At 44.1% G+C, this 27,941-nt stretch overlaps 2 protein-coding genes across 6 annotated transcripts in view; both read left to right on the forward strand.

The window, feature by feature from the left end:
• RNF170 (ring finger protein 170) overlaps positions 1-11,484 on the forward strand; it is a 33,346-nt gene extending 21,862 nt beyond the window's left edge. For all 3 annotated transcript variants that reach the window (XM_055416675.2, XM_088832534.1, XM_088832533.1), the window contains exons 5-7: positions 2,388-2,461; positions 6,498-6,608; positions 10,760-11,484. In XM_055416675.2, coding sequence (XP_055272650.1) covers positions 2,388-2,461; positions 6,498-6,608; positions 10,760-11,029 — 455 coding nt within the window. In that variant the 3' untranslated portion in view covers positions 11,030-11,484. The remainder of the gene's footprint in view (positions 1-2,387; positions 2,462-6,497; positions 6,609-10,759) is intronic.
• Positions 11,485-17,695: 6,211 nt separating this feature from the next.
• Positions 17,696-26,934, forward strand: THAP1 (THAP domain containing 1). Of its 3 annotated transcripts, none has more exons than XM_088832609.1 (3): positions 17,696-18,017; positions 22,273-22,468; positions 23,600-26,934. In XM_088832609.1, exons 1-3 carry the CDS (start codon positions 17,947-17,949, stop codon positions 23,903-23,905), a joined length of 573 nt encoding a protein of 190 aa, XP_088688735.1. In that variant the 5' UTR covers positions 17,696-17,946; the 3' UTR covers positions 23,906-26,934. The 3 variants fall into 3 exon arrangements, with proteins under 3 accessions (XP_088688735.1, XP_055272648.1, XP_055272647.1); XM_055416673.2 differs by having other exon boundaries at positions 23,537-26,926; XM_055416672.2 differs by having other exon boundaries at positions 23,534-26,921.
• The last annotated feature ends 1,007 nt before the right edge of the window (positions 26,935-27,941 follow it).

Raw genomic sequence — 27,941 nt, forward strand, 5'->3', positions numbered from 1 at the left:
CACGTACTCTTTTTTTATTGTAAAATCTGGAGCATCCTCCCCTCCTGTGTTCTGCTGAACTAAATCTTAACCAGTCCCACAAAGTTGGGTTCAGATTCTGTGCTCCTTTTGTGCCGAAAGTTAACACGACACAGTTGAGGACTTAACTGCCTTCTGATGGATTTTTCTTTTCTTCTGATTGATTTGTGTGTGTCGCCTTGGTATCCTCAGTCGGATTGCAGTGCTCGCTCTGAACAGTGGGCATGTGTTTGATCTGGAAGAATCAGAACAAGGAACACAGAGGGCTAGTAGCTGGGTGGCTGAGGCGAGAGGAAGAAAACAGGAGGCCCTGGAGGTAGCAGGAGCCAGGAAGCCCTTGGCTCAGATGCACAGTGGAACCTGGACAATCCGAGAAACGGGGGCCTTCAGAGAAGAACGTGAACTGGCTCCGTAAACATCAGCCAGTGTTAAAAAATGTTCCTTCTTTGTTTGTTACTGGTCTGAACTTCAGTGCATGTACACGCAGCTCAGTGACCACCACGTTTTAGAGTCTGTAGATCCTCCCGTTAGGCTGTGTTTACCTCTTTCACTGCTCGTCAACACCTTCAAGCAGAGACGTCCAATCCATCCAGTATAAAAACGGACTCAATTACTTAACTGGATTATGAACTTTATTTGGGCAGGAAGCAAGTAATCTTTGTATTCTTTGGTTCCTTACTCATATTACCTAATTACTGTTACTTAAGCAACTTGGTTTTCTAAACTTTTAAAAATATGGAACTTGTGTTTTTATAACATATGCATCAAATTTGGAATGGAAAATTGACACCGATTTGTCAGTTAGCATGTTTACAATCATGTTCAGTTATTCTATTTATTTTGCATAAGAAATGCAATAATTTCTGTTAAGCCTTATAGCACTGAAGCAGTTTAACACATGCTTGCTTTTTTTTTGTTTTTTTTAATTGGAAGATAATTGCTTTACAACGTTATATTGGTTTCTGCTATTCAGCAATGTGAGTCAGCCACATATATCCGTATATCTCCTCCCTCCTGAGCCTCGCCGTCTTCCCCTCATCACAGCCCTCCAGGTCATCACAGAGCACCGAGCGGGGTTCCCTGTGATGTACAGCAGTTTCCGCTCGCTGTCTAGTGTACACACGGCGCTGCGTGTCTGTCAGTGCTGCTCTCTCAATTCGGCCCATCCTTCCCACGCCGCGTCCACAGGTCTGTTCTCCACGTCTGCATCTCTCTTCCTGCCCTGCATATAGGTTCTTCGGTACCATTTTTCTAGATTCTGTGTATGTGCATTAATATACGATCTTTGTCTTTATTTTTCTACTTACTTCACTATGTATATAACAGGCTCTAGGTTCACCCACCTCGTTAGAACTGACTCAGATGCGTTCCTTTTCATAGCTGAGTAACACTCCATGGTGTATGTGTACCGCAGCTTCTTTATCTATTCATCTGTTGATGGACATCTAGGTTGCTTCCATGTCCTGGCTCTTGTAAACAGTGCTGCTACGAATGTGGGGGTACATGTGTCATTTTCAATTGTGATTTCCCTAGGGTATATGCCCGGTAGTGGGATTGCTGGGTCATACGGTAGTTTATTCCTAGTTTTTTGTTTGTTTAAGCAGTCTTCATACTGTTCTCTATAGGAGCTGTATCAATTTACCTTCCCACCAACAGTGCGAGAGGGTTCCCTTTCCCTCACATCCTTGCCTGCATTAAATGTTTGTAGTATTTTTGATGATGACCGTTCTGACTGGTATGAGGTGACACCTCACTGTAGTTTTGATTTGCATTTATCTTAATAATGAGTGATGTCGAGCATCTTTTCACGTGTCTGTTGGCCATCTGTATATATGTCTCTGGAGAAATGTCTGTTTAGATCTTCTGCCCATGTTTTGATGGGGTTTTCCTGATACTGAGCTGCATGAGCTGCTTCTATGTTTTGTAATCATCAGTTGCTTGGTTTGCAGTTATTTTCTCCTGTTCTGAAGGTTTTCTTTTCCTCTTGCTGTGCAAAAGCTTTTATGTTTAATTAGGTTCCATTGGTTTATTTTTGTTTTTATTTCCATTACTCTTGGAGGTGGGTGAAAGAGGACTTGTTGGGATTTATGTCAGAGTGTTCTGCCTATGTTTTCCTCTAGGAGTTTTATAGTTTCTGGCTTCATGCTTGCTTTTGATTGTAAAAATGCTTGTATCATAGCTTGTAATTTAAATTAAAATATATTTCAGTGGCTCGGAATTGGTATTAGATTTGAATTTGCCTGAAGAGTTGGTTGGATGAAGTAAAAAAACATTCTAAAGTAGGTGATGTTGTTAAAATATTTCAAATGTATGAAACTTTCTCGGGATATATGGACTTAACATCAGTATCGATGTTTTCTTCCCATTAGGTACCTGCATTGTTGCATACTGGCGATACGGTTCGTGGCTTGGGGCCATCAGTTGTCCGATCTGTAGACAAACGGTAATGTTGATGTCCAGAAAACATCATTTATACAAGTCCATTAGTGTAAATTGGGCTTCACTTGTGGCTCAGCTGGTAAAGAATCCGGCTGCAATGCAGGAGACCCCAGTTCAATTCCTGGGTCGAGACGATCTGCTGGAGAAAGCATCGGCTACCCACTCCAGTATTCTTGGGCTTCCCTGATGTCTCAGCTGGTAAAGAATCTGCCTTCAATGTGGGAGACCTGGGCTCGATCCCCGGGTTGGGAAGATCCCCTGAAGAAGGGAAAGGCTACCCACTCCAGTATTTTGGCCTGGAGAACTCCATGGACTGTATAGTCCGTGGGGTCACAAAGAGTCAGATACAATTACATAGTTTCTGTATCTGACTCTTGAATTACTCTTATATTTTTAGCAGGACTTCATTTATCCAAAGCTTCTATGATGTTTCTCCATTATTTTTTAAATGTCTGTAAAATGCCCCGAAGAAGGGAATTCCCTTTGATATCCGTTTAGTTGTTGTGAGAAAAAAACTGGTAAATGACTCCCCCCCGCACCACACCCCAAAACCTAAGAAGCTTTTGTTGTAGCTCCAGCAAAGGAAACTTGAACTAGCAATCAGGCTTAAGCAAATATCCCCCACATAGACTTCTTTTGAAAAAAAAAAAAAAACCTGTTTTTTGGTTGTTCTTTATTTTTAATCTACCTTTCCATGGTGAGGAGCCAGATAGCTTTAAATGATGAACAGTACTTTTTTAAAAATGTCTCTTTTGGCAACAACAGCCACATTGCATTATCAGAACAGATTAGACCATCCTAGTTGATACAGACACTACATCAGGAGGAAGGCAGTGAGCGTCTATAAACATACATTTAAGGCTGAAATGTTAGGACACATGAGATGCGCCACATGGTCTCAATTCCTTTGACACACTGGAGACGCAGAATACTGAAAACTGAGAAACTGAAGTTCTTTGGTTTTAAATTAATAAACAGCAAAATGGGGTGTTCTATCAATTGTACGTGGTTTTTCAAATTTTCCTTTATATTTAATTTTTCATTTAAAATATATGCCTGAAAGTGAGTCCTGAACGTGTGGGAGGTCTCCCAGGGCAAATGGAAGTCCTGACCAGGACAGGGAGCTTCCAAGTCGAGAAGCCAGACCTGAGCGCCTCGATTGGCTCCCTCTGGCAGCGCCACCGAGACGGGAAAGGCCTTGACCCAGAGAGACCACGGAACAGAGCCAGAGAAGGAGCAACAGGCTTTCAAAAATCCTTTGCCAACTCTAACGGACATACGGAAAAGCACACGAAATAAAGAAGTACAGCTCACTGGCTCGCCACAAAGCCACAGCTGAGTAACCAACAAAGGTCCGTCTAGTCAAGGCTATGGTTTTTCCTGTGGTCATGTATGGATCTGAGAGTTGGACCATAAAGAAAGCTGATCGCCGAAGAATTGATGCTTTTGAACTGTGGTGTTGGAGAAGACTCTTGAGAGAGTCCCTTGGACTGCAAGGAGATCCAACCAGTCCATCCTAAAGGAGATCAGTCCTGGATGTTCATTGGAAGGACTGATGTTGAAACTGAAACTCCAGTACTTTGGCCACCTCATGCGAAGAGCTGACTCACTGGAAAAGACCCTGATGCTGGGAAAGATTGAAGGCAGGAAAAGGGAATGAGATGGCTCGATGGCATCACCAACTTGATGGACATGAGTTTGAGTGAACTCTGGGAGTTGGTGATGGACAGGGAGGCCTGGCGTGCTGCAGTCCATGGGGTCGCAAAGAGTCGGACACGACTGAGCGACAGAACTGAACTGAGTAACCACTGCCTCGACGAAGAACTGGAAACTGGCTGCAGCCCCAGAAGCCTCTGCAGTACCTCCTCCAAGTCTCTGCCCCCACCCTCGCCACCTTTCTGTCCTAGAGGTGACCACCACGTGACTGTTAGGACTGCTGTCCTAACCACCCTGATCGTCCTAATCTGGACCATCCCAACTGGAATATGCTGATAGTCCAGTTTCTCTGATTTTCTTTACAGTTTCATTGCCTCACCATGCACTTCTAGATTACTGTTTCATTTTGCCTGATTTCTGGACGTTGTATAAATAAAACCATATAGACTGTATTGTGAAACACGCACACACACACACAAAGGTACACACACACATGTGCCTCTCAGCCATTGTTCTGGCTTATCCACTCCCCGCCATCACTTCTTTTTGTTTTGGTCAGAGAGACAGAGGTTCGAGGCTTTCTCTTCTTTCCTTCTTGCCTCTTCATCTCCAGATTCTGCCTCTGTTACCTTTTTGTCATGTGATTAGGAGAAAAGTGATTTTTTGGTCCCACCTCTGCGGCTGACTTCACGAGTGGCACAAGGCGGTCGACGCTGAAGCTTCCCTGCCAGCGCACGTCTCATCTCTGACAGCAACACGGAGGCCAGGCCGAAGGTCTGCACCGAAGACTTGGTTCCAGCACCTGTTCCCTCTTCCTGCCACCCCCCATGGCTTTTCATCAGGCATATGTATATTCGCATCCTTTGGACCACAGCTATGTTGACTAGAGACTAGAAGGTGGAGATACAGTTCTTTTCACACGACAGCTTGTAGGTTCCCCAACTGCAGAGGAAGCGGCCCCCTTCATCTGCCTGCCTGACCACCTGCTTCACTGGGGATTGCATGCAGGCTGCTGCCTGTGACTGCAGCAGGCTCACACGTTTCCCCTGGGCTTGCACACTTGACACACCAGCGGTCCAGCCACGTTCCTAGGGCAAGCCCAAGTGTCAGGCATTCTAGACACCCCAACCAGAGGAAGTCCTTGCCCTCTGACACCATTGTAACGCCGACCCCAGAGCTTTATGGCTGCTGCGGTCAAGCCTGCCTCGCCTTCTGTCTGGGGGATTGTGAGCACCAGGGGCAAGGCCACATCTTCACTCTTGTGTGTGTTTCTAGCATTTAGCACAGTGCCTCGCCCAGAGTAACGGTTAGCTGCTCAGTCGTGTCCGACTCTCTGCAACCCCATGGACTATAGTCCACCTAGCTCCTCTGTCCATGGAATTCTCCAGGAAAGAATACTGGAGTGGGTTGCCATTCCCTTCTCCAGGGGATCTTCCTGACCCAGGGATCAAACGCAGGTCTCCTGCATCACAGGCGGATTCTTCACTGTCTGAGCCACCCGGGAAGCCCAGCCCAGAGCAGGTGCTCAGTTAACGTTTAGTGAAGAATTCATTGTATTAGCAAGCGGCTGTAGCTGCTGTTCCTGCCATCTGCTGCCCGTAGTGGCTCCTGTGTTTTGCTGCTTGGGAAGCATCTGAGCAGTCAAGTCCTGGCTCAGTAGCTGAGCTGAGGAAGAGTCAAAAAGACAGCGAGATGATTGGAACCCACATCTATCCTGACCGCTTCCCATTCCTCTGGGAGCTCTTACATTTTAAGTGTACTTGTTTTTGAGGCTCCATCATCTTCAGATTACCCAAGTGTAGCCCCGGGACATTTTTGATCCTCCTCACCTCTCCACAGAGGAAACAGGGTTAAACGTAGTACTTTATACGACAGTGTCAAAAATTACCTTTTTGATTGTAGTAGAGATGGGTGCAGTAACTTCATGTCTGTATTGTGGTTGGTGGCATTCAAAGAGAATTCAGGTGCCGGTGAGGATAAGGAATCATGATTTCAATTGGAGATGAAACCCCTAATTTTTCTCTCTCAAGATAATAAGTATATTTTTTACGTCACTTTGCTCCTGAGTATTTTCTCAACTTTCTCGTATCTTCAAATATCTGTTAGCCCAAAGAGAGAACCACTGACTTGCTCCCTGGTGTGGACTGAAAAGTCTTTGGACCATTGTTCATTTTATTTTACAGGAGTGCAAACAACATTTTGAACTGGATTTTATTGTAAGGAAACAATAACATATTTTCCTCTCCTGTGTGGCCTTTGTTAAAAGAAATGAGCAAAATCTAAATTCAGAAGCTTATCTCGTTTTACTGAATACTAACACAAGATGAAAAAAATGAATGTTCCAGAAAGCTGTGCCAACATTTTTTTTTTTCTGTAACATCCAGGTGACTTTACTGCTGCCAGTATTTGGTGAAAATGACCAGTCTCAGGATGTTGTCTCATTGCATCAGGATATCAGTGATTATAACCGGAGATTCTCAGGGCAGCCCAGATCTGTAAGTAATGTTGCAGCGGGTGCAGAGTTAGCGTGGAGTGACACTTGTCTTCTGTGAAGTGAGATTTACTGGCAAATACTCTCTAGCCGTGAAAAGTCTGTATGTGTTGGGTAAATTCTTCACTTTCATCATTGTTGTTTACAGCAACTGGTTTACAGCTCTCCCAAGAACTAGTTTTCTTATCTTTTAAAAATGGCGTTATAAAACTTGTTAAGAAAGCGACACCGGCCAAAAAAGAGCAATAGAAAACACTGGAGGGAAAGGTAAACTTATCAGACCCTTAGCTTAGCTTAAGTCACTCAGTCATGTCCGACTCTGCGACCCCATGGACTGTAGCTTACCAGGCTCCTACGTCCGTGGGATTCTCCAGGCAAACAGTACTGGAGTGGGTTGCCATTTCCTTCTCCATATCAGGCTCTTCAGTTCAGTTCAGTTCAGTTCAGTCGCTCAGTCGTGTCCGACTCTCCGCGACCCCATGAATCACAGCACGCCAGGCCTCCCTGTCCATCACCAACTCCCGGAGTACACTCAAACTCATGTCCACAGAGTCGGTGATGCCATCCAGCCATCCCATTCTCCGTCGTCCCCTTCTCCTCCCGCCCCCAACCTTTCCCAGCATCAGAGTCTTTTCCAGTGAGTCAACTCGTCTCATGAGGTGGCCAAAGTATTGGAGTTTCAGCTTTAGCATCAGTCCCTCCAATGAACATCCAGGATTAATCTCCTTTAGAATGGACTGGTTGGATCTCCTTGCAGTATAAGGGACTCTCAAGAGTCTTCTCCACGATTCTAAAACAGGGCTTGTCTCGTGGGAAACCCACAACTGAGAACTTCAGGAGGGAGTTTTATTGTTTCCTCTGTTTATTTACCCTGTTTGTATTGTTTCCTTAAGTAATCCTAAGTTTTGAGGGTTTCACATGTCAGGTATTTAAAAGCATTCAGTTTTTAAAAGAAATAGTGTTAATTCTACAGCTGCCCCTCCTCCCCCAAAAGGCATCTGACAGATTAAAAATTCACACTTTACTGACTCATCCCAGTATTCTCCAGATGCAACAGAGGATTCTAGAAGTGCATGTGTGACTGAGTATGTACTTCAAAACCCAGAACACACTCAGTACATACCCATACGGGAAGCTCTAGGCGCCGACGCCCACCTGCTCAGCGAGCATCCCTGCGGGATGATCCTGGCGTCTCAGCCACGAGACATAGCGTGAAGGGCGCTGCCCAGAACGCATGCCCCTCTGCTTGTCTCCTGGCTGACTTCTCATCCTCGGGTCGTCCCTAAACAGACCTTCCTCGGAGCGGCTGTCCCTAATCAACCAGGGTGGTTTCTGTCATCGCCCTCCGACCCTGTTCATCACCATTCTCCCAGGAGACGGTTTCGCAAGGGTGCGGACTGTGTTTACTCAGTCACTGCTGTAGTTTCAGTGCCGGGACACAGTCAGCCTTCCTGTTCGTAGAACTTCAGTCAGTTCAGTTCAGTCGCTCAGTCGTGTCCGACTCTGCAGCCCCATGGACTGCAGCACGGCCTCCCTGTCCATCACCAACTCCCTGTTTCCTCAAACTCACGTCCATCGAGTCGTGATGCCATCCAACCGTCTCATCCTCTGTCGTCCCCATCTCCTCCTGCCTTCAGTCTTTCCCAGCATCAGGGTCTTTTTCAATGAGTGGACTCTTCACCTCAGGTGGCCAAAGTATTGGAGCTTCAGCATCAGTCCTTCCAATGAATATTCAGGACTGATTTCCTTTAGGATGGACTGGTTGGATCTCCTTGCAGTCCAAGGGACTCTCAAGAGTCTTCTCCAGCACCACAATTCAAACATCAATTCTTCAGCACTCAGCTTTCTTTATAGTCCAACTCTCACATCCATACATGACCACGGGAAAAACCATAGCCTTGACTAGACGGACCTTTGTTGGCAATGTAATGTCTCTGCTTTTTAATGTTCTATCTAGCGTATAACTTATCGTTATCCTTAAGATAGAAATGATACTATACCTCTGTATTAAACACCTGTGTAGACTTGTGCTCCCATCTACGTGCTGTGTAGATGTGTGCTCCCATGTGCGTGCTGTTCCCCATTTGTGATGGCAGGTACATTTAAAGGCAGACAGGGAGGCCTGGCGTGCTGTGATTCATGGGGTCGCGGAGAGTCGGACACGACTGAGCGACTGAACTGAACTGAACTGAACTGTACAGTTTGCCTGTCGTGGATGGTGATGGGCCAGTCTTTTAGATGTCTAAGCTGCAAGAAAAGCTTGACCAGGTCACTCCTATCCTCCTTGGGTATTTGGGAGCCTCTTCTGCTGTTTCTTATCCAGCAATTTTCTTACATATCCTCCAGAGGCATCTTAGGACGATTCTTTGAAAATCAGTGTTTCAAATTCAGGAACTACCTCTAAGGTTAAAAAAATTCATTTAAAGATATTCATCGATATTTTAAAGTGTGAAGCATACCATTGCTCAATTATTTTCTGTGTGTCAGATATATACTTAATGAGTAAGAAATCTTGGTGTGTGATGAAATACAATTTAATAAACACATTTAGCTCTTAGTTTGCTATTCTACCTCAGAGTTGGAGTCATACTGTGATTAATATACAAATATTTCTTGATGGCCCATTTCATATTTTCTTGTCTAATCACTACAGATTTTGTGTAAATGGTACAGTATGAGAACGGAACAAAATAGCTCTGATAAAGGACACAGAAGTATTCAAAGGATGTATCAGCTGGTCATTGGAATATTTGAAGTAATTTACCATAGACCTTGTGAAAGCTGTATAGCTGTTTTGCCTTTAATATTAGTTTCTTCCATGGAGAACAGAAAATTGACATAGGAAGTGATTCTAAAAAGCACCATTCCTGTTTTTTTTTTGTGACCAGTTTTCCAAAAGGAGTCATAAGGCTTTATCTAGCGGGGTTTTAAAAACTGTTCTCTCATCGCTAGCTCAGTTCTTCCTATTTTCATCTCCATTTCCCTCTCAACTTAGATGGCACTTGTTAGACAAATAAAATACATACTCAGTGTTGGATTTATGATATTTATACAGATGGTCAGCAGTAGGTGAACTGTGGGCAGTGGAATGACCACAGGAAGTGACGTACTTCCCCTGGCCAGTTTCTCTTGCATCTCCCAACCCCTCAGAAATGAACCTCAAGGAAGTGACTGAAGAGTGCCTGATTACTGGCACAGGACCTTACGGGTCACGCAGTCATCCCGCAGCTGCACAGAGCGAGTGACAGGTCTGCAGTCAGACAGGCAGCTGACTCGCTCAAGGTCATACAAATAGGCACGGGTACTTTTCTTTTCTTTATTTGCATGTGATTTACATGCCATCAAGTATACCTGTTTCAGTTATATAGTTCAGTGGTTTTCAGTATATTTACAGAGTAAATATAATCTAATTGTTAGTCTGTATATATTCAGAACAATCATCATTTCCAGATAAGGGTAAGGCCTGGCATTCCAGAAATCATTGTGGCAATTAGTAATTCACTTAAACCCAAGTTCAACAGAATAAACACTCTAAGAAGATCAGTTTCACTGATCCTCTTAGATGGTCAAAGCCATCCAAGTTGATGTGTCTGTATATTTGTATAATATATATACTTATATGTTCTATGTATATTGTCTGGCAATTTATAGAGGTCTCATAACAATATCTTTTCTAGTTCTTAATATTCCTTGTGGCATATACTCAGTTAGATGCTGACTTATCTCGAGTAGGTTAAACAACTTTCCTCAAGGTCACCTGGCTAATAAGGGATTGAGTTTGAATTCAAACCCAGATCTGTCCAACCTTAAAGTTGAGACGAGCTCAAGCCTCAGCTTAATGCTACACACAGGTTCTTCGTTGGTTTATTTTACTAACTCAAAGTAGAGATAACTTGAGTTTTGTATTATTAATACTATATCCTGTATTTTAAGTTTGTTGATACTTTAGTTGCTTTTCAGTTATCTGTAATAAGACCTATTTTATAAAAACCTAGTAATCAAAGAAGTATTTTTTAAATAAGTAGAAAATATGGTGTTGTCAGTATGTGAAACTCCTTCATTTATGTTAATAACTGCACATTTTAAGAAAATTGTATTATTTTGAAGTCTGACACCTTCCATACCAAATCATGATATTTGTTCTTCTTCTACCAGATTATGGAAAGAATTATGGACCTCCCCACTTTACTGAGGCATGCATTCAGAGAGATGTTTTCAGTCGGGGGCCTTTTCTGGATGTTCCGTATCAGGATAATACTTTGTTTGATGGGAGCGTTTTTCTATCTTATATCACCTCTAGATTTTGTACCGGAAGCCTTGTTTGGAATTCTCGGCTTTCTCGATGATTTCTTTGTCATCTTTTTGTTGCTCATCTACATCTCTATCATGTATCGAGAAGTAATAACACAGAGGCTAAACAGATGAAAAAACATGAGTTTACTAAACCATCCGAGCTGATGTATAACATCAGACGAAAGGACCATGGCAGTGTGAAGCATCTGAATATTATCTAATGAGCTTAAAACCACTTTATGACAAACATTTGATTATCATTTGGCAAATACCTAGCAATATATGACTGGAATTTTTACATGTTGCAGATTCTAATATTAAGGTTAGAATTAGAATGATTTACACCTGAATCTTGAGTCTGTGTTGTCTATAAACTCTGTGGGAAAATATGGAATTACATAAAATGGGATGCTTCTTTTTCTTGTATCTTCTCTGCCTCCCCAAATTACTCAGATTAATTGAATGTTTAGTGAGATATTGTCAGATGTAAAGTTTATCATTCATCCTTCTCAGTGAGTACCTACATGATAATATACTGCTATGAGCCTCACCTAAATATTTTTGTTACAATAAAATATTGTACAGTACTGGGGCAAAGTCAGTGTGTCTTTGATTACTAGCTAACTTTTGTGCATTTGAAGCAGTTCCGCTTTTCCACTCCAATATAACTCTTTGTTATCAGCTGAAAGTGAAAGAAGAAACTTGAACTTAGAATTTGATTTCATTATCTTGGTTTACAGAACACTTAATAGAAGAATTAACAAACTGTAAGACATTTGTCTCCAGTCAGCACACTTGATAGTCTCTTAACGGCATTCCGTAAGAGTTTGGTATAGGAATAGCATTTAAACGTTTCAGTAACTTCTCAAGGGAGATTTTTTTTCAGAAACCTGGGTGATACTGCAGACACATGGCAGTTCAGTGCCTTCCTCAGGAAAGTGGTTCTCATGACTGTGAGCACCAGAGACCTTAGGGGGGTACTGTTTTCTGCTTTGAGTTAGTTGCTCGGTCGTATCCAACTCTTTGTGACCCTGTGGACTGTAGCCCAACAGGCTCCTCTGTCCATGGGATTCTCCAGGCAAGAATACTGGAGTGGGTAGCCATGCCCTTCTCCAGAGGATCTTCCCAACCCAAAGATCAAACCTGGGTCTCTTGAATTGCAGGTGATTCTTTACCATCTGAGCCACTAGGGATGCTTATAGGAGGGTACTAGGAGCACGATTTAAATCTGACGAGAAATTAATAGTGGGCTGTAGCAACAGGTGGACAGATTTGGTTAATTTTCTGCCGGAAAACTGTTGTAATACTGTCCCTAGCTGGCAGGATATAGCCCAGATTCATCAGGCCTCGTGCAGAAGGCGATGAGTATGGAAGTTATCTTGGTGTTTGGATGACTACGGCATAAGTACCTAAGCTCCCCTCTGCAGTTTTCTGTTTGCGAAGAATCAGAACCACGAGTATTATGACATCTTAAGTCCCTCGGCTGGCACTGCCCGTGAGGGACCTGGACTGCAGGGTGGCCTCTGATCCCCGGGCTTGGGCAGTGTCAGCTCTGCCCCCTGCAGTCCCCGCTGGTCTTGCTGTCCACCCACACATCAGGGGGCCGCGCTGTGGACAGACTGGGAGAAACGTAGATCAGTCACAGTCTTCCAGCGGAGCCAGATGCTATCAACTGATGAGATGCTGAGCGATGATATGTTAACAACAGCGTCTTGTCATTTGGGCCTAAGACCAAGCTGCTGCATGTCAGAGAGGAAAACAAAATTCTTAAGCACAGCACGTTGTATTTAAAACAATTTCTTGCACACTTTTCATTTTACCCTCAAGACAGTTATGTGAAGGAGGCAGGGCATTACCTTCCTCTTCACAGATGAAACTCCTGATGTAGATGAAACGGTTTTTTTGTGTGTGTGTCTGAAGCCACGTGCAAAGAAGTGACTGCACTGGTATCAGATGCCTAGGATTCCTACATGGGGAGAAACTGGGATCCTTTGGAAGATGTTTGGAGCATACATAGGAATAGGAAAGGTCTAGAAAGATGACACATCACAGCTACATGAATCCTGATTCCACAGTTGCCAGTCTGCTTCTCACAGGGTAGCACATTTCATAGGGAAACATTTCAGCTGCACTGACTTGAAAAGCAGTGAGTAGGAGTTTGTTACACCACCATTTACGAGTCTTGAAATGCATTTCCTAACAACTACACATTTGGTGTGGGGCTACGGCCGTTGTCATTTTTGAAAGGATTTAATTTTCTGTGCATGTGTTCTGCTTCAAGTGTCACACTTAGAGTGCTTTTATTGTAATATCTGTAATTTCTTCTACAGCTTTCCTGGTAGAGGTGTATCATACCAACTTTTGTAACATAAAACACTGTGTGAAGTCTTACTAAATTGAAAAGGGAACATGCTGGCATCTCAGAATTCTAGACCTGTTTATTATGTCACCTTTATTGATCACTGATGATAAATGTAAAGGGATCGGAGTATATAAAGCAGGTAGAGTCAATCAGTATTTTAAACATCATAGTAGTACTTCTGTGATTCAGAGTTAGAGCTTATAAATCAAAGCAACAGTTTGGATTTTTATAAACAATAATATTGTAACTTTCACAAAAACAGATGGTCCAACCCCACGAGCAGATGATAACTTGGGCAGCTCTGTGGGGAGCGAGACGGAGAAAATAGTTGTCTAATTGCCCACTAGAACAGTGGTTCCAGCGACCACTGTTCTCAGGACCTGAAAGCAAGCAACACGAGAAAGGGCTGTGTTGGTCCCTGTGCTGTGCAGATACCTACCTCACAGAGTTGTTCAGAGGATTGACAGTTTGGTTCAAACTTTGTGATTTAAGAGTTTGTCAAGCAGTTATTCTTTTGAATAAAAGCAACATATGTAAAATTTGAAAGTGGCTGTTACTGTCTGGTTTCTTTGATGCTGTTTGCTTTCATTTCAGAACTCCTGAAATAGCATTCAATATAATGGTTGCGATGACTTTCTTTTTCACCAATTTTGCTTTGATATTTAAAAATTTTTAAACATAGAAATGTTTTTGAGGAATACTATTTAATCTGGGCAGTCTATAGGGTGAAATCGGAATGAGAGTTAAGGCTTGTACCCTGATTCCCACCTCATGAGTGCGTATCTTATTGAAATTGTATGGTTGATAACTGAAATGAGAGGCCTAGGAAAGGGGACTCACGGTGTTAAGGCCCTAAGACCTAAGAGTCTCCCAAGAGCAGGCAGTGGGCTTTAGGGGCTGCTGGCAGGAGGTGATCCTGTCGCAGAGGTAAAGACAGTCGTTGAGCTCTTGTTGTAGCATCAGGACCAGACCACGGTCATGGCGTCAGTGTGTGTTCTGACCGTGGAGTTCCTGACCGCAAGCACATCTGAGATGCTGTCAGTCACCATCTCCTCCACCCACTGCCGCCCTGTCTTGTCCCAGTCCAGACGGGGTACGAGGGGAGTACACAGCTGTCAGACAGCACCGAGCCCGTCTGAACGCTGTCCTTTCCTTCCAGACTGTCACCTCTTGAGAGTGATGCAGTATGTGATGCTGAAGAGGGCTAAACACTAAAGAAAGGTGTTTTCGTTCTATCCAGCAGCTGAGAGTTTAATTTCAAAACACAACATTTTAGAACACTTAAAAATACCTAATAATTCAGATCAAAACATTCACTCTGCTAATCAGTCTTACAGAAAACCTGTAATTTACATCTACATGAAAATCTTGTTTCATGAATCCCAGAATGTCAGAGCTATAAGGGACCTTAGAAACTGATGAATTTTTGTGTTTTCTCTGTGAAAATCAGAAACTATGGATAGCTCCCCAGCTACACACAGGTATAGTTTTGGTTCATTTTCAGGGGATTCAAAGAGCTGACCATTCATGAATTCCAAATTAATTCTTCAGTCCTACCACCTCACCCTACAGATAAAAAGAATGAGGCCCAGAGGGAATGCATGTGGGGGTATTTTAATATAAGAACTTTATAGAAGACGTAGCATAGCTGGACAGAAACTAAAATCTAAATTATTAGAGATCAGTAAGCTTAAGGTGGGTTTAGGCCTTAGCCTTCTCCAACACCAAAACAAGTGGCTTATTTTCTTCAGTGTACCCTTCTAGAAAAATGGAGACAAAACTTACCCTTTTCAGCTTAAGGGGTAAATTTTATGTGTTCCTTAAAAAAATGTTCTATTAGTAAATGAATTAGCCTCTTAAGACTTTGAAGAACATCAATTAACAGTATCCCTCAGTTTATCCCTATTTATTCTCTTAGATGGTCATATAAAGCTATGCATGTATTCACCTTTGAGACTTACTGAAGGGGTCAAATGAAGAGATCATATGACCATACAAACAGCTTGCTCTTAAAAAGGGCAGTTTTGCCTATCTTGTGTGGCCCTTGTTTGCTTAATAAGCTATTTTATTGAAGTTGAACAAACACCAAACATAAGTCATCAGGGTCAGATGATGCCTTATGATGTGAACACACCGTTCGACCATCACTTCAGTCAACAGAGGCGTCACCACCATCCTATAATTCCCTTCGTGTGCCTGATTCCTCAACATTATAAGAACTATCCACGTGGTGGGGCTACTTTATTTTGCTTGCCATATAGTTTTCCATTTATGACTGTGCCACAACTTACTCAACTATTAATGGACATTTGGGTGGCTTCCATTAACATTTTTAAAAAGCAGACAATCATCTTTGAAAGTATGATGAAGTCTTTGAAAGACTTCCTCGAAGTCCTTCGCTGACAAGGAACAGTTAATCCTAGCCTTAGGACACGTTAAGAAATGGGCAAAGTAATAAAAGCAGATGATGGGTTAGAGGTAGTGAAAATTATTTTTCTATTAAGCAAATAAATTGGTTTGCAGACCACACAGTGAAAATTTAGTTTGGGGGGATTGTTTTTACAAAGAAAAATACAACACTCAGTTCAAGTCAATACTATATATTTTTAAATTACATGCAATTCACTTTACCAGTACATTTAACATTTTGAAGTAAGAAAACGTTAGGATAATATTCAACAAGTAATAAGAGTTTTTATTTCATTTCCAAATTATGGATAGCTGGAAGACAGACAGACGAGGAGGGAAGAACAGAATTTGGGAGGGAAATTCAACTAAATGAAACGACCAGATCACAAACCTCAAAAGCGTGAGCTGGACTGGCTGGGATCTTTCACCCTTCTTTAGCAGCCTGCATTTCAGGCCCTAAGAACTGCTTATTCTTTGACCTCTTATACTCCTCACTCCTACAACTCCAATGACCCAGCTTCCAAAACCACTCCCAACCCTCCAAGTCCTCTCTCCTGCTGGGACAAGGCTCTTTTTTTTTTTAGGCCATCAGCATCACAGTAAAAGGCACTGCCATCCATCTTAAGTGCTCAAGCCAGAAACTCAAGCTCATGTGTGCATGCGTGCACAGTCGTGTCTGACTGCCACCCCATGGACTGTAATCTACCAGGCTCCTCTGCCGATGAATTTTCTAGGCAAGAACACTGGGGTGCGTTGCCAATTTCTACTCCACCTTGATTCTTCTTATCCTCCTCCTTTCCATCTAGCAGCAGGCCCTGGTGTTTCTACCTCTTACATACTTATTCCCGCAACCACCTTAGACCAAAGGAACCATGCTCTTCCTCGCCTCGCAATTGGTCTGCTCACTTTCTCTGTTACCCCTTTCGGATACATAGTCACAATGACCTTTTAAATATGTTTATTTATCACATCTCTCTGAGGCCTAAAATGACTCCGTGGCTTCCCACTGCGCTACCATCCAGACCAACAACTACCAGCCCTCCCCTCACTTCATGACTTTCTCCCCTGGCTCACTGGGCTCTACCCACAGCCTCCATTCCGTTCCCAGAAAAGACAGCTCTACTGCCTGATCGCCTTAGTTAGCACCCATTCCCTGTGCCGGACACGCTCTCCCCACCGTCCTTCCTTACTAGACTTTTTCCCGTTCTTTGGTTAAATGTTCCCTTCTCAGACATTAGGCAGTGCCCCTCTCCTGTACCCTTATTAGCCTTACAGCATTCTAATGTATTCAGATTCAGGCATCTTGGCACAATGTTATTTTATTTACATTTTTATTGTGTGTCTACCCCTCACTAGAACAGCTGTTTTATGAAGATGTGCCAGCCTTGCTCACAGATTAAAAAGAGAGACAGAACCATGAGATGACAACAGTTCGCCATCCACACCGACGAAAAGGAGCAAGCCAAGGAGGAAAAACGTCCCTCAGACGGATTTTCCCAACACAGCACCTGGGGACCTTTAGGATTATTACAGCAGCCAAGGTCTTAGTCTCGGCCTCCCGGGAAGACTGGGCCCGGCGTGTGTGCGGGTGTCCGCTTTTACTTTGCGATCTCTCCCCCGAGCTCCTGAGAGCTCCGAATACCTAAAAAGAGGCAGGTACGGGGACGGAGAGAGCCCAGCACGTTCTACAAATCACTCCAACTGTGGTTCCCCTTCTAAAGAGACGAACCCAACTACCCGACCACCTCAGCTTTGCACCCGTCCTGCTTCGGGTTGGGCCAGCGGACCCAACAGACCACCTAATTCTCCAACCTCAGTCGCACGGGATACTTAAGCCAGGGAAGCACCGCAGGGGGCCAGACTGGTCCTGTGCTCCCGCCCCACTCCTCCCAGCTAGCTCCTTCTTCCTTCCGAAGCTCGGGGGGGGGCCCCGCCCACTTCCGCAACGCCGGGCCTCAGCCAATGGCCTGCGTCCCAGGGAATGTTACCTCTGACCTCAGGGCTAATCAGAAACAGTAGGACGAACTCCTCGCGAGAGGTGAGGTTGAAGCTGCCTCCGCCATCTTGGAGATGGGAGACGGGCGATGGCTGTGGTCTTTCCGCTAATGCAAACAACAAAACGGGCACATTAGTGACTCCCGAGTGAGGCCCTCATCAGTCTGACTGTTGGCCAAAGCTACAGAAGAAGCGAGGTTGTCAAAGCAGAGCGCGGCGACACTGAAAACAGCCTCAACTGCCTGCTGGGGCGGCAGAAGTGAAGTAACTGAGGACCGGAAGGATGGTACAGTCCTGTTCCGCCTACGGCTGCAAGAACCGATACGACAAGGATAAACCCGTTTCTTTTCACAAGTAAGGACCCCGCGTAGCTCGCGGAGCTGGGCCCTAGTGGGGCCGTGGGGGGCGCGCGGCCGCGCTCGGGGGGCGGAGCCAGGCGCGTTTCCGCGCGAGACCTGTGATAGGGGCGGGGCCGGGCGCGGGCCTGCGCGAGACCCCGTGCGAAGGCCGCGCTCGCGGGGCGGAGCCAGGCGCGCTTCCGCGCGAGACGAGTGAGAGGGGCAGGGCCGGGCGGGCTCGTGCGCAAGACTCGGTGCGAAGGGCGCGCTCGGGGGCGGAGCTAGGCGCGTTTCCACGCGAGACCTGTGAGAGGGGCGGGGCCGGACGCGGGCCTGAGCGAGACCCGGTGCGAAGGCCGCGCTCGGGGGCGGAGCCAGGCGCGTTTCCACGCGAGGTCTGTGAGAGGGGCGGGGCCGGGCGCGGGACTGCACGAGACCCAGTGCGAAGGCCGCGCTCGGGGGCGGAGCCAGGCGCGTTTCCGCGCGAGACCTGTGAGAGGGGCGGGGCCGGACAGTGGGCGTGTCCGCAAGCAGCCTCCTCTGGCCCGGGTTGCGCGGCCCGGGCGCGCGCCCCGCGGCGGCCCGCCCTCGCGCTCAGGCTGGCGCGCCTCTCCGGGTGGCGGGTTCGAAGCTCACGGGCGCTGTGTGGAGCCCCCGCTGTTTGCGAGGGTTCCATACTCGGGCCGCGGAGTAAGCAGATGGTAATAACTCTTAGAAGGGAAGTTGAAGCTGAAGCCGGGTCCCGCGTTTCCCACCCTGCTGGTCCGGCATCGGCGAGATGAGGGCTGACCTGGCGGCGTGTCAGGGAGCATATCTTGGACTCAGCTCCTGGGACCCCACCGTTAAGGACGGCTGAGCTCCGGAGAAAGCCTCAGGGACTGCCAAGATGCGCAGTGTACCCCGGACAGTGACAGTGCGTCTTGCGTGGTGAGGGGGGCCCTCGGGGTCAAGGTTAGCGCGGCCTGGCCCTCGGGGCTGCAGCTCCCGGACGCTGCTGCGGCCAGAGCCCTAGAAGAAAGAAGCCTCTCTGAAAAGAGCCGTACAGCGGAATGATAATGTTGATCTGATGTCCGCACGATGCCATTTTCAATCGGCCAAATTCAATATTTACAGATTCTGTTACGTTAGAAGTGTCTTGCAAAAATTTCCTACTGTAAATGCATGATAGCTAACGGAGAATCGGTGGTAGATTATACAGATTATTTGTAGGTGGTTGTTAAGTTGCTAAGTAGCGTCCCACTCTTTGCGACCCCGTGGACCGTAGCGCGCCAGGCTTTCCTGTCTTTCACTGCCTCCCGGAGTTTGCTCAAACTGATGTCCTTCGAGTGGGTGATGCCAATCAACCATCTTATCCGCTGTCGCCCCTTTCTCCTATTGCCCGAAATCTTTCCCAGCATCAGGGTCTTTTCTAGTGAGTCATCTCTTCACTTCAGGTGACCAAAATATTGGAGCTTCAGCACCTTCCAGTGAATATTGAGGGTTGATTTCCTTTACGATTGACTGGTTTGATCTCCCCCCTAGTCCAAGGGACTCTCAAGAGTCTTCTCCAATACCACAGTTCAAAAGCATCAATTCTTCAGCGCTCATCCTTCTTTATGGCCCAACTCTCACATCCACACATGATTGCTAGAAAAACCATAGGTTTGACTAGACGGACCTTTGTTGGCAAAGGGATGTCTCTGCTCTTTTATATGCTGACAAGGTTTTGTCATAGCTTTTCTTCCAGGGAGCAAGCATCTTTTGTTTTATTTTTTTGCGCTTTTTAATTTCATGGCTGCAGTCACCATCCACAGTGATTTTGGAGCCCAAGAAAATAAAATCTGCCACGATTCCCATTTTTTTTTCTCATCTATTTGCCATGAAGTGTTGGGACCAGATGCCATGATCTTAGTTTTTGAATGCTGTTTTAAGTCAGCTTTTTCACTCTCCTTTTTCACCTTCCTCAAGAGGCTCTTTAGTTTCTCTTCACTTTCTGCCATTAGGGTGGTATTATCTGCATTATCTGAGGTTGATATTTCTCCCGGCAATCTTGATTGCAGCTTGTGATTCATCCACCCTGACATTTCGCATGATGTATTCTGTGTATAAGTCAAATAAGTAGGGTGACAGTCTAACTCCTTTTCCAGTTTTGGACCAGTCAGTTGTTCCATGTCCAGCTCTAACTGTTGCTTCTTGACCTGCATACAGGTTTCTCTGGCAGCAGGAAGGTCTGGTGGTCTGGTATTTCCATCTCTTTGAAAATTTTCCACAGTTTGTTGTGATCCACACATCCACACATTTATAGGTAAATAATTACAAAAGCAAAATCTTAAATTTTGGGGGAGTGAGGACCTTCCATGTTTAACAGGGAATGTGGGTGCATTTTTATACGTTTGATATGAGAACAAAAATCAAAGTGTATAGGGTATAGAGAGGTCTCGAGAATGTTGATTTTTACACTTCCTAATGTTGCCTCTTGATTTATTAGAATTTCTGAAAGCTGATGGGTGGACCTCCAGCACTTCCAAAGTGAAGGAACAGGTCTGGAGATAGTGACGCGATCACAGACTTTCCGCTCCCCCCACCCCCTTTCTAATGATGTGGCTGAGGGAATCCAGACACAAGGAAAACCCTTCATTGGCACTGGTTAAGGATGACATTCACACATTTCAGAAATACTGAGTGTCTGCTTGCGGTTAAATACTGGATTTGACCGAAAGAAGGGCTAATCTGCAACTCGTCCCTTATCTAAAGGAACAGTTTCGGAAAGGATCTTGACCTCAGAAATAAGCTGCATTGTGATCCTTGGTCAGGAGGCCCTGGGTGTTGAGTTTCCCAGTGGTTGCTGCTGTGTCTGCTTCTAGAGGCACTTCCAGCAGGAACCTTCTAGGAGTCTTTCTTTATCAGCTTCTACGTGGTAGTGGGAACAGATGTTCTGGGCAAAGAGAAGGGACTACCCTGAAGGTAGATTAGGGCTCCACGACCACAGCAGAGTCAGGCTCGAGCATACCTCACTTGGAAGAGAGGCTGTGGGACACAGAGTCAAAACACCCCTTTTTGGCTTTTTTTCTTCCCCCCCAACTCACTGAATCTTTTACCTGGAAAAATAAAATCAAGATAAGTTTAAAATCTTTGTGTCTCTCTTTATCTGGGCCTAATGGATGTATTTCAGTCGATTAAGAGGTAAATTAAAATGAATACTTTATTTCCTTATCTTTATGATTTGACTGTAATTTGATTGATGTTTGTCAAGATGATTCTCAAGAGAACAAAAAGCTTCTTTGTCTCAGTACATAGTTATAAACGTGCAATTTTGTTTGACAGTACACAGAGGATCACTGGTAAAAATAATAATGCAAATTCACTCTATAGCATATGTATCTTACCCAAAATTTTAGGGTCTTCAATATAAAAAGTTAAGCATTAAAAACTGAGATAGCTGGATGGTGGAGATATATGGTTTACCCTTGTATATTAGATGTGTCTGTTTGTGAAGGTTATTTTCTACAAAGGAGGGAAAAACATCTCATGGGCCCTTGAACCTACCCTCCTATCACCTGCTCTGCCAGCTGCGTGCGTCTGTCCACGTGGCTGCCTTTTAATAAATATGTTTTTGCATGATGTAAATCCTGATGAGCCTGACCTGTTTAGATGGTATACATCATTATATCTGACATCCTTGTAACTGCTCTGTGATCAATAAGATCCCTATAAGAAATGCTGCTTTAAAAAAAAAAAATACCGTGTTAGGAGGGGTGACTTATTTTTCACACTAGTGATGCTCACTTGAGTTACAGGTTTTTAAAATAAGTCCATTTTTTAAAAGTTTACTTTATCGAGGTATAGTTGGTTTACAGCGTTTCGTTGGTTTCTGCTGTACGCCAGAGTGACTCAGGTATACATAGGTATGCATTTGTTTTTCATGTTCTTTTCCGTTTGGGTTTGTCTCAGAATTTTGAGTACGGTTCGCTGTGCTACACTGTAGGACCTTGGCTTATCCCTTCTGGATATGTAACCCCAAACTCTCAGTCCCCCTCTTCCCCACTCCCCTCCCCCTTGGCAACCACAAGCCTGTTCTCTATGTCCAAACGAGTACATTGGTGACAACTAGGGTAATAAGGGCGCAACTGAAAAACTGTCAGGAAAGGATTAGTGGGAGCAGGTGCGTTAATCAAACCCCCGTGGTGTGCGAACCCCGATGGTTGTCAGCTGATGCTTTTCTGAGCAGGACCGCCTGGTGTGCCTTTCTGTTTCTGAGAAAGGCCGGAAAACGGAATCATTTCATCTCTTAGGTTTCCTCTCACTCGACCCAGTCTTTGTAAGAAGTGGGAGGCAGCTGTCAGGAGGAAGAACTTTAAGCCCACCAAGTACAGCAGCATCTGCTCGGAGCACTTTACCCCGGACTGCTTCAAGCGGGAGTGCAACAACAAGCTGCTGAAGGAGGATGCTGTCCCCAGCATATTTCTGTGCTCCGAGCCGCTCGACAAGGTGAGGGGCGTGGGACACCCCGGGCGGGGCTCTCCCTAAAGTTAATGTGCTCAGCGGAAAGTCTGGAGGATCCGCAGCAGTGTTAAGAATATAAACGTTACCTGGAACCCATCCCTTGAAAATGACCCCTGTTCACAGTAAAATGCTTTAGAAAGTACAGAGTGGTTCAGTTGAGTACAGTTGCTCAGTCGTGTCCGACTCTTTGCGACCCCATGAATCACAGCACGCCAGGCCTCCCTGTCCATCGCCAACTCCCGGAGTTCACTCAAACTCCTGTCCATCGAGTCAGTGATGCCATCCAGCCATCTCATTCTCTGTCGTCCCCGGCTCCTCCCACCCCCAATCCCTCCCAGCATCAGACTCTTTTCCAGTGAGTCAACTCGTCGCATGAGGTGGCCAAAGTATTGGAGTTTCAGCTTTAGCATCAGTCCTTCCAATGAACACCCAGGATAGATCTCCTTTAGAATGGACTGGTTGGATCTCCTTGCAGTCCATAGAGTTAAATATTCTCACACTAAGACGCTCAGCCTGGCTTTTAACTTACTTTAAGATCAGTCTGTATTCCTGCTTGTGTGTGTGTAGCCCACCAGGCTCCTCTGTCCATGGGATTCTGCAGCTGAGTACTGGAGTGGGTTGCCATTTCCTTCTCCAGGGGATCTTCCTGACCCAGGGATCAAACCCATGTCTCTTAAGTCTCCTGCGTAGACAAGCAGGTTCTTTACCACTAGCGCCACCTGGGAAGCCCCATGTTCCTGCTTATATGTTGATAAGTTTTGATTTTTCTTTATCGATGATAGTTAACTTTCAGAGTATTTTTCCACTCAGTTTTCAGTGCTTAGTGTTTAATTAAATCCGATTAATCATTTTGTCTTTTTTGCATCCCATTTCTATTCCAGGTAAAAAAGGAAAATTAAAACTATTCTTTTCATTTTAGACTGTTTCTATGCCAAGGAGGCAGAACTAAGTCTAATATTCTTACATTGCACAGGTGTGGAATTTAGTCTGTTCTTCTAATCTGTTACTTTTAATAATGGAGCTCAAACACGCTCTGCGTCTTTGTTCCAGAAGGAAGACCTCCTGGAGCCACAGGAACAGCCCCCGCCGCCTCCGTTAACACCCCCCATTCCCCAGGTTGACGCTGCGATCGGGTTGCTCATGCCTCCTCTTCAGACCCCTGATAACCTCTCCGTGTTCTGTGACCACAACTACACCGTGGAGGACACCATGCACCAGCGGAAGAGGATTCACCAGCTGGAGCAGCAAGTGGAGAAGCTCCGCAAGAAGCTCAAGACTGCCCAGCAGCGGTGCCGCAGACAGGAGAGGCAGCTGGAGAAGCTGAAGGAGGTGGTGCACTTCCAGAAGGAGAAAGACGACTCCGAGAGGGGCTACGTGATCCTCCCCAATGACTACTTCGAGATAGTCGAAGTCCCAGCGTGAAAAAGTGAAATTTGTATTGGTTTTTCATGGGGCGATACCACCTACCCTCTTCACCCTAGAGAGGAGTTTCATTTGAAAAGAGATTACACTTGATAACTTGTACAAAAGCAATTCAGAATATTTTTTTAAAAGAATAAATTAGATATATACTGTAAAACTGTAAATTTTTTGTTTGTAATTTCAGGGTTTTTACATTTTAGCAAAATATTTTAAAAGTGATAAACTAACCTCAGAGCTTCAGTGTAAGTTGGTTTCAAGATTGGGGATTTTTGGTTTTTAATTCGAGTATTTATAGAGATGAATGAAAATAAAAAGCAAAGAGAACGAGAACAGTGCAGTAAGGATGATTTAAGTTTCTAGTTAAAAGAATTTAGTACAGTTTATTGAGAGAACTTAGTCATGTTTTAAATCAGAAGCATAGGACATAACGTCTCAGAATATATATATTTACACATTCTAATTTGTAAAGTCGACAGACTCATTTATCTTAATCCCTTGTCAGAGTTAACTTGGCGAGTTGTGTCATTCCATACCTAATCATAATGGTTAAATGATGTTAAAGAAAGAATTTTTTTAAAGAGCGGGGCCCTTCCTTTCTCACCTCCATCCGGCATTATAGAATTAGAAGTGTGTCTCCAGTGGAAGACACACTCCAGTAAGTTGACTGTGCATCGTTACCGGTGAGATGAGCCGCAGCCACTGGGGCTGACCCAGGGCTTGCCTTTCCTCACTGCTCTGAGGTCAGGGACGTCCAGTCCCCACTGAAGGTGTGTGCACCCAGGTCTCTGCCAGCTGTGTCGTGTGGGTGGAGTGTGACTCGTTGCATAAGGTGGGAATCTTGCTCTTGACGAATTCATTGGTCAAGACTTCACACAAAAGACAATTTCTTCACTTTTACCACAAGTGAGAAGTCCATCCTATTTACCTAAATGAGTGATTTGTATTCAGAAGCATCCTAATAGGTAATGCTTATTTTACTCAAAATTGAGACTCAAATGCTGTCGTTTCTGTTCAGACTGTGAGTTGTGCTCTAACTTTGTGAGAAATTTTACATAGGTTTGAAATGAAAACAGTTCTGAGTAAACAAGCACTGCCGTAGGAATTACCTATTTAGATTTAGAATAACTGCTCCAACTGTACTTATTTGTATTTCAGAGTGCTGCACAGACCTTTGAAGGCAGTATTAAAGATTGACAGTCGTCAGTCCAGGAGTGTCTTTTGTAGACCTGATTCTCAGTGAAGTTCACTGCCATCCTGCCAGTGCTTTGATTCATGGAGATTTGATTTTTTTTTTTTAATGAACCAGTATTTCAAAAGTAGAAAATTATGACTACTTGAAATTTTATCATCTGATAACACTTAGAACTAACTCTAAGGAACCAGAGGACTTTTTCTAGTTATTCATGGGCCTCATCACTGTTTTTGGAAGCTACAAAATCTCTTCAGTAGTTTGTTTTTACATTTCATCTCTCTGGCAATTCCTGGAGGATGTGTGGGTAAATATTTTACAAAATATACATGTGAAAACTAAACTGTCATGGATGTAAAAGAAGTCTGTGTGTGTGTGTGTGTGTGTGTGTGTGTCCCCATGTCATCAGAACCAGGAATCCAACATTAATTGTATAAGTGACCGTCATAATCAGTTAGCATCTTAGCATTATGAATTAACCTGAAGCTACTTTTTGTCATGGGACAGACATCCCTAATTGGAGAGAACTGAGCAACAGCATGTGTACCAACTTTTTGCATTTAGATCACTTAGTATGTTTAACATACAGACTTTGAAGTACAGGTGCTTATTTCTGAATTTGAAATGTAACGCTTGTTGAAATGTTTCAAAAGTTCATTTTGTCTGTTGTAGTGTTTATGATGTTGCCAAGAGAAGGAGAACATTCAGGCTAAAATAGGTCCTGTTCAAACACAGTGAAACGCAGTCTGAAACAGCAGGGCAAGGTCTCCATCTGGAACAAGTGAGAAGAAGACCCCTGTGAGTTTCATCATAGTATGAAAGATGACATTTATTTTAAGCACAGATAGTAACATTCTGAAGTTTCCATCTATGAATGAAATAATCTGGCAATAATAGAAGAAATAACTTTTTCCTGATTAGAACTGCTAGGAAAACTGTAGAATTTTAGAATTAGAAGGGAGCTAGAAATGACTGAACTCTTGCGTCACCTCCAAACCCTACAGAATCCCCTTGTGAAATATCCCTGACAACTGGACATCTGTTCTCTGTATACCATTGATGTATAAGCAGTGCTGTTTAGATTCTCTGAAATGAGTTTCTGGAATAGAGTAGCATTTGTTGCCACTTTTAAAAATATTTGTTTATAATGCAACTATAAACTTCACTTTGAACTACTGCATAGTTTGAACTATCAAATTCCAAATTAAAGAAGTTTTAAAATTTTGTAAAATAATTTAAATGTTTACTGTGTGCCTGCTACATGTGCTAAAAATAATTCTGTCATTGCAGTTAAGAAACAGTGGTGTCTAAAGTTAACTAGCAAAACTTTTTACTTGGAAACCTAAATACATGAGATTTTCTCTTTTAACTACAATTTGTGTAATCCCTTTCTTAGAAGGTACAGCCGTAATGGTGAAGGCAGATGAAAGTTACACTTGACGTGGGTTTTGTTGTTATTGTTGTTTTTTTTAACTGAAGTCCTATCTTCTGATCATCTTTAGGTATTTAAAAAACTGTGTACACACACATACCCCAAACCTATGGCTTTTATAAAGTCAGTCATTACCCTTAATATTTAAAAGTCCACTTGATCTATAGAAGGAAAACTTGCAGTTGTGTTCCACACTCTTAAAAGGCCAACCATGAGTAGCATTTAAAGGAGAAAGAACGGTTTTGCCTGTTTGGTTATTACTCTTCTGGTATTGGGGACTGTGTGAATCTGATACCAATGAATGAAGAGTATTATTCTTGATATAGTAACTGATGTTTCTGGACATTCTTTTTTCTATGATTGTGTATTAAAATACCAATACAGTCCTTGATGGGAAAGAAAAATATCAAAGCAAACAGTGATTTTCACACAAGCAAAAAAAGAATTGTAAGTTTGTCCCTAAAATAACAATGATTTGCTTGAAATAATAATATTCTCTTTCAATTCCATGTCTTGATATATTATTTTTACCTTGGACATGGCTTTGTTTTACTCAGTTTTCTCCTGAAAAATATTTTTTTTAAACTCTCAGAATCTTCAAAATTTTTATTCATTACCAAATTCATAGCAGTTTGAGTTTTAAGATTATCATAATTTCATTTTTTTAATGTCATAAGGGATAGGAATAAATTTGATTTTATAAACTATTTTTGGTGAGAGAAGCTACAGTATTAACGATAAGTAGGAAATGATTTTTGGAATGACTCGGTAAGGAGCTCTGACCTCCCCACCGTAACTACCCTCAGTGGAGAAAAAATAACCATTTAACGTCTGCATGTTCTAAGGGCATACGGCACATGAACCTTCAGGAACATCGAATCTCAGAAGTCAAGACTGGCCTTTATGTCTCCTCTCCAACCTGTTCCCAATCATGGCCTACAGTATGTGTCTCCCAGGAGGGGAGGCTGCCAGTATTTCTTAGGCCCCTCTAGTGTATCAGACGGAGAAGGCAATGGCAAGCCACTCCAGTACTATTGCCTAGAAAATCCCATGGATGGAGGAGCCTGGTAGGCTGCAGTCCGTGGGGTCGCTAAGGGTCGGACACGACTGAGCGACTTCACTTTCACTTTTCACTTTCCACTTTCACACATTGGAGAAGGAAATGGCAACCCACTCCAGTGTTCTTGCCTGGAGAATCCCAGGGACGGGGGAGCCTGGTGGGCTTCCGTCTATGGGGTCACACAGAGTCGGACACGACTGAAGTGACTTAGCAGCAGCAGCAGTGTATCAGAGGCTAAATAAACTCCAGGTAAGTCCAGCCAAGAAATCAGGACTCCCCTCCTCCACCCAGCTCCCATTGACAGGATGGAGGCTCCACCCCAGGTCCCCAGGTGTAGCAGGCCAAGAATCCCAGG

Source organism: Moschus berezovskii, chromosome 26, assembly GCF_049115385.1.
Source record: "Moschus berezovskii isolate FMDL1 chromosome 26, NW_MosBer_1.0, whole genome shotgun sequence".
NCBI lineage: Eukaryota > Metazoa > Chordata > Mammalia > Artiodactyla > Moschidae > Moschus > Moschus berezovskii.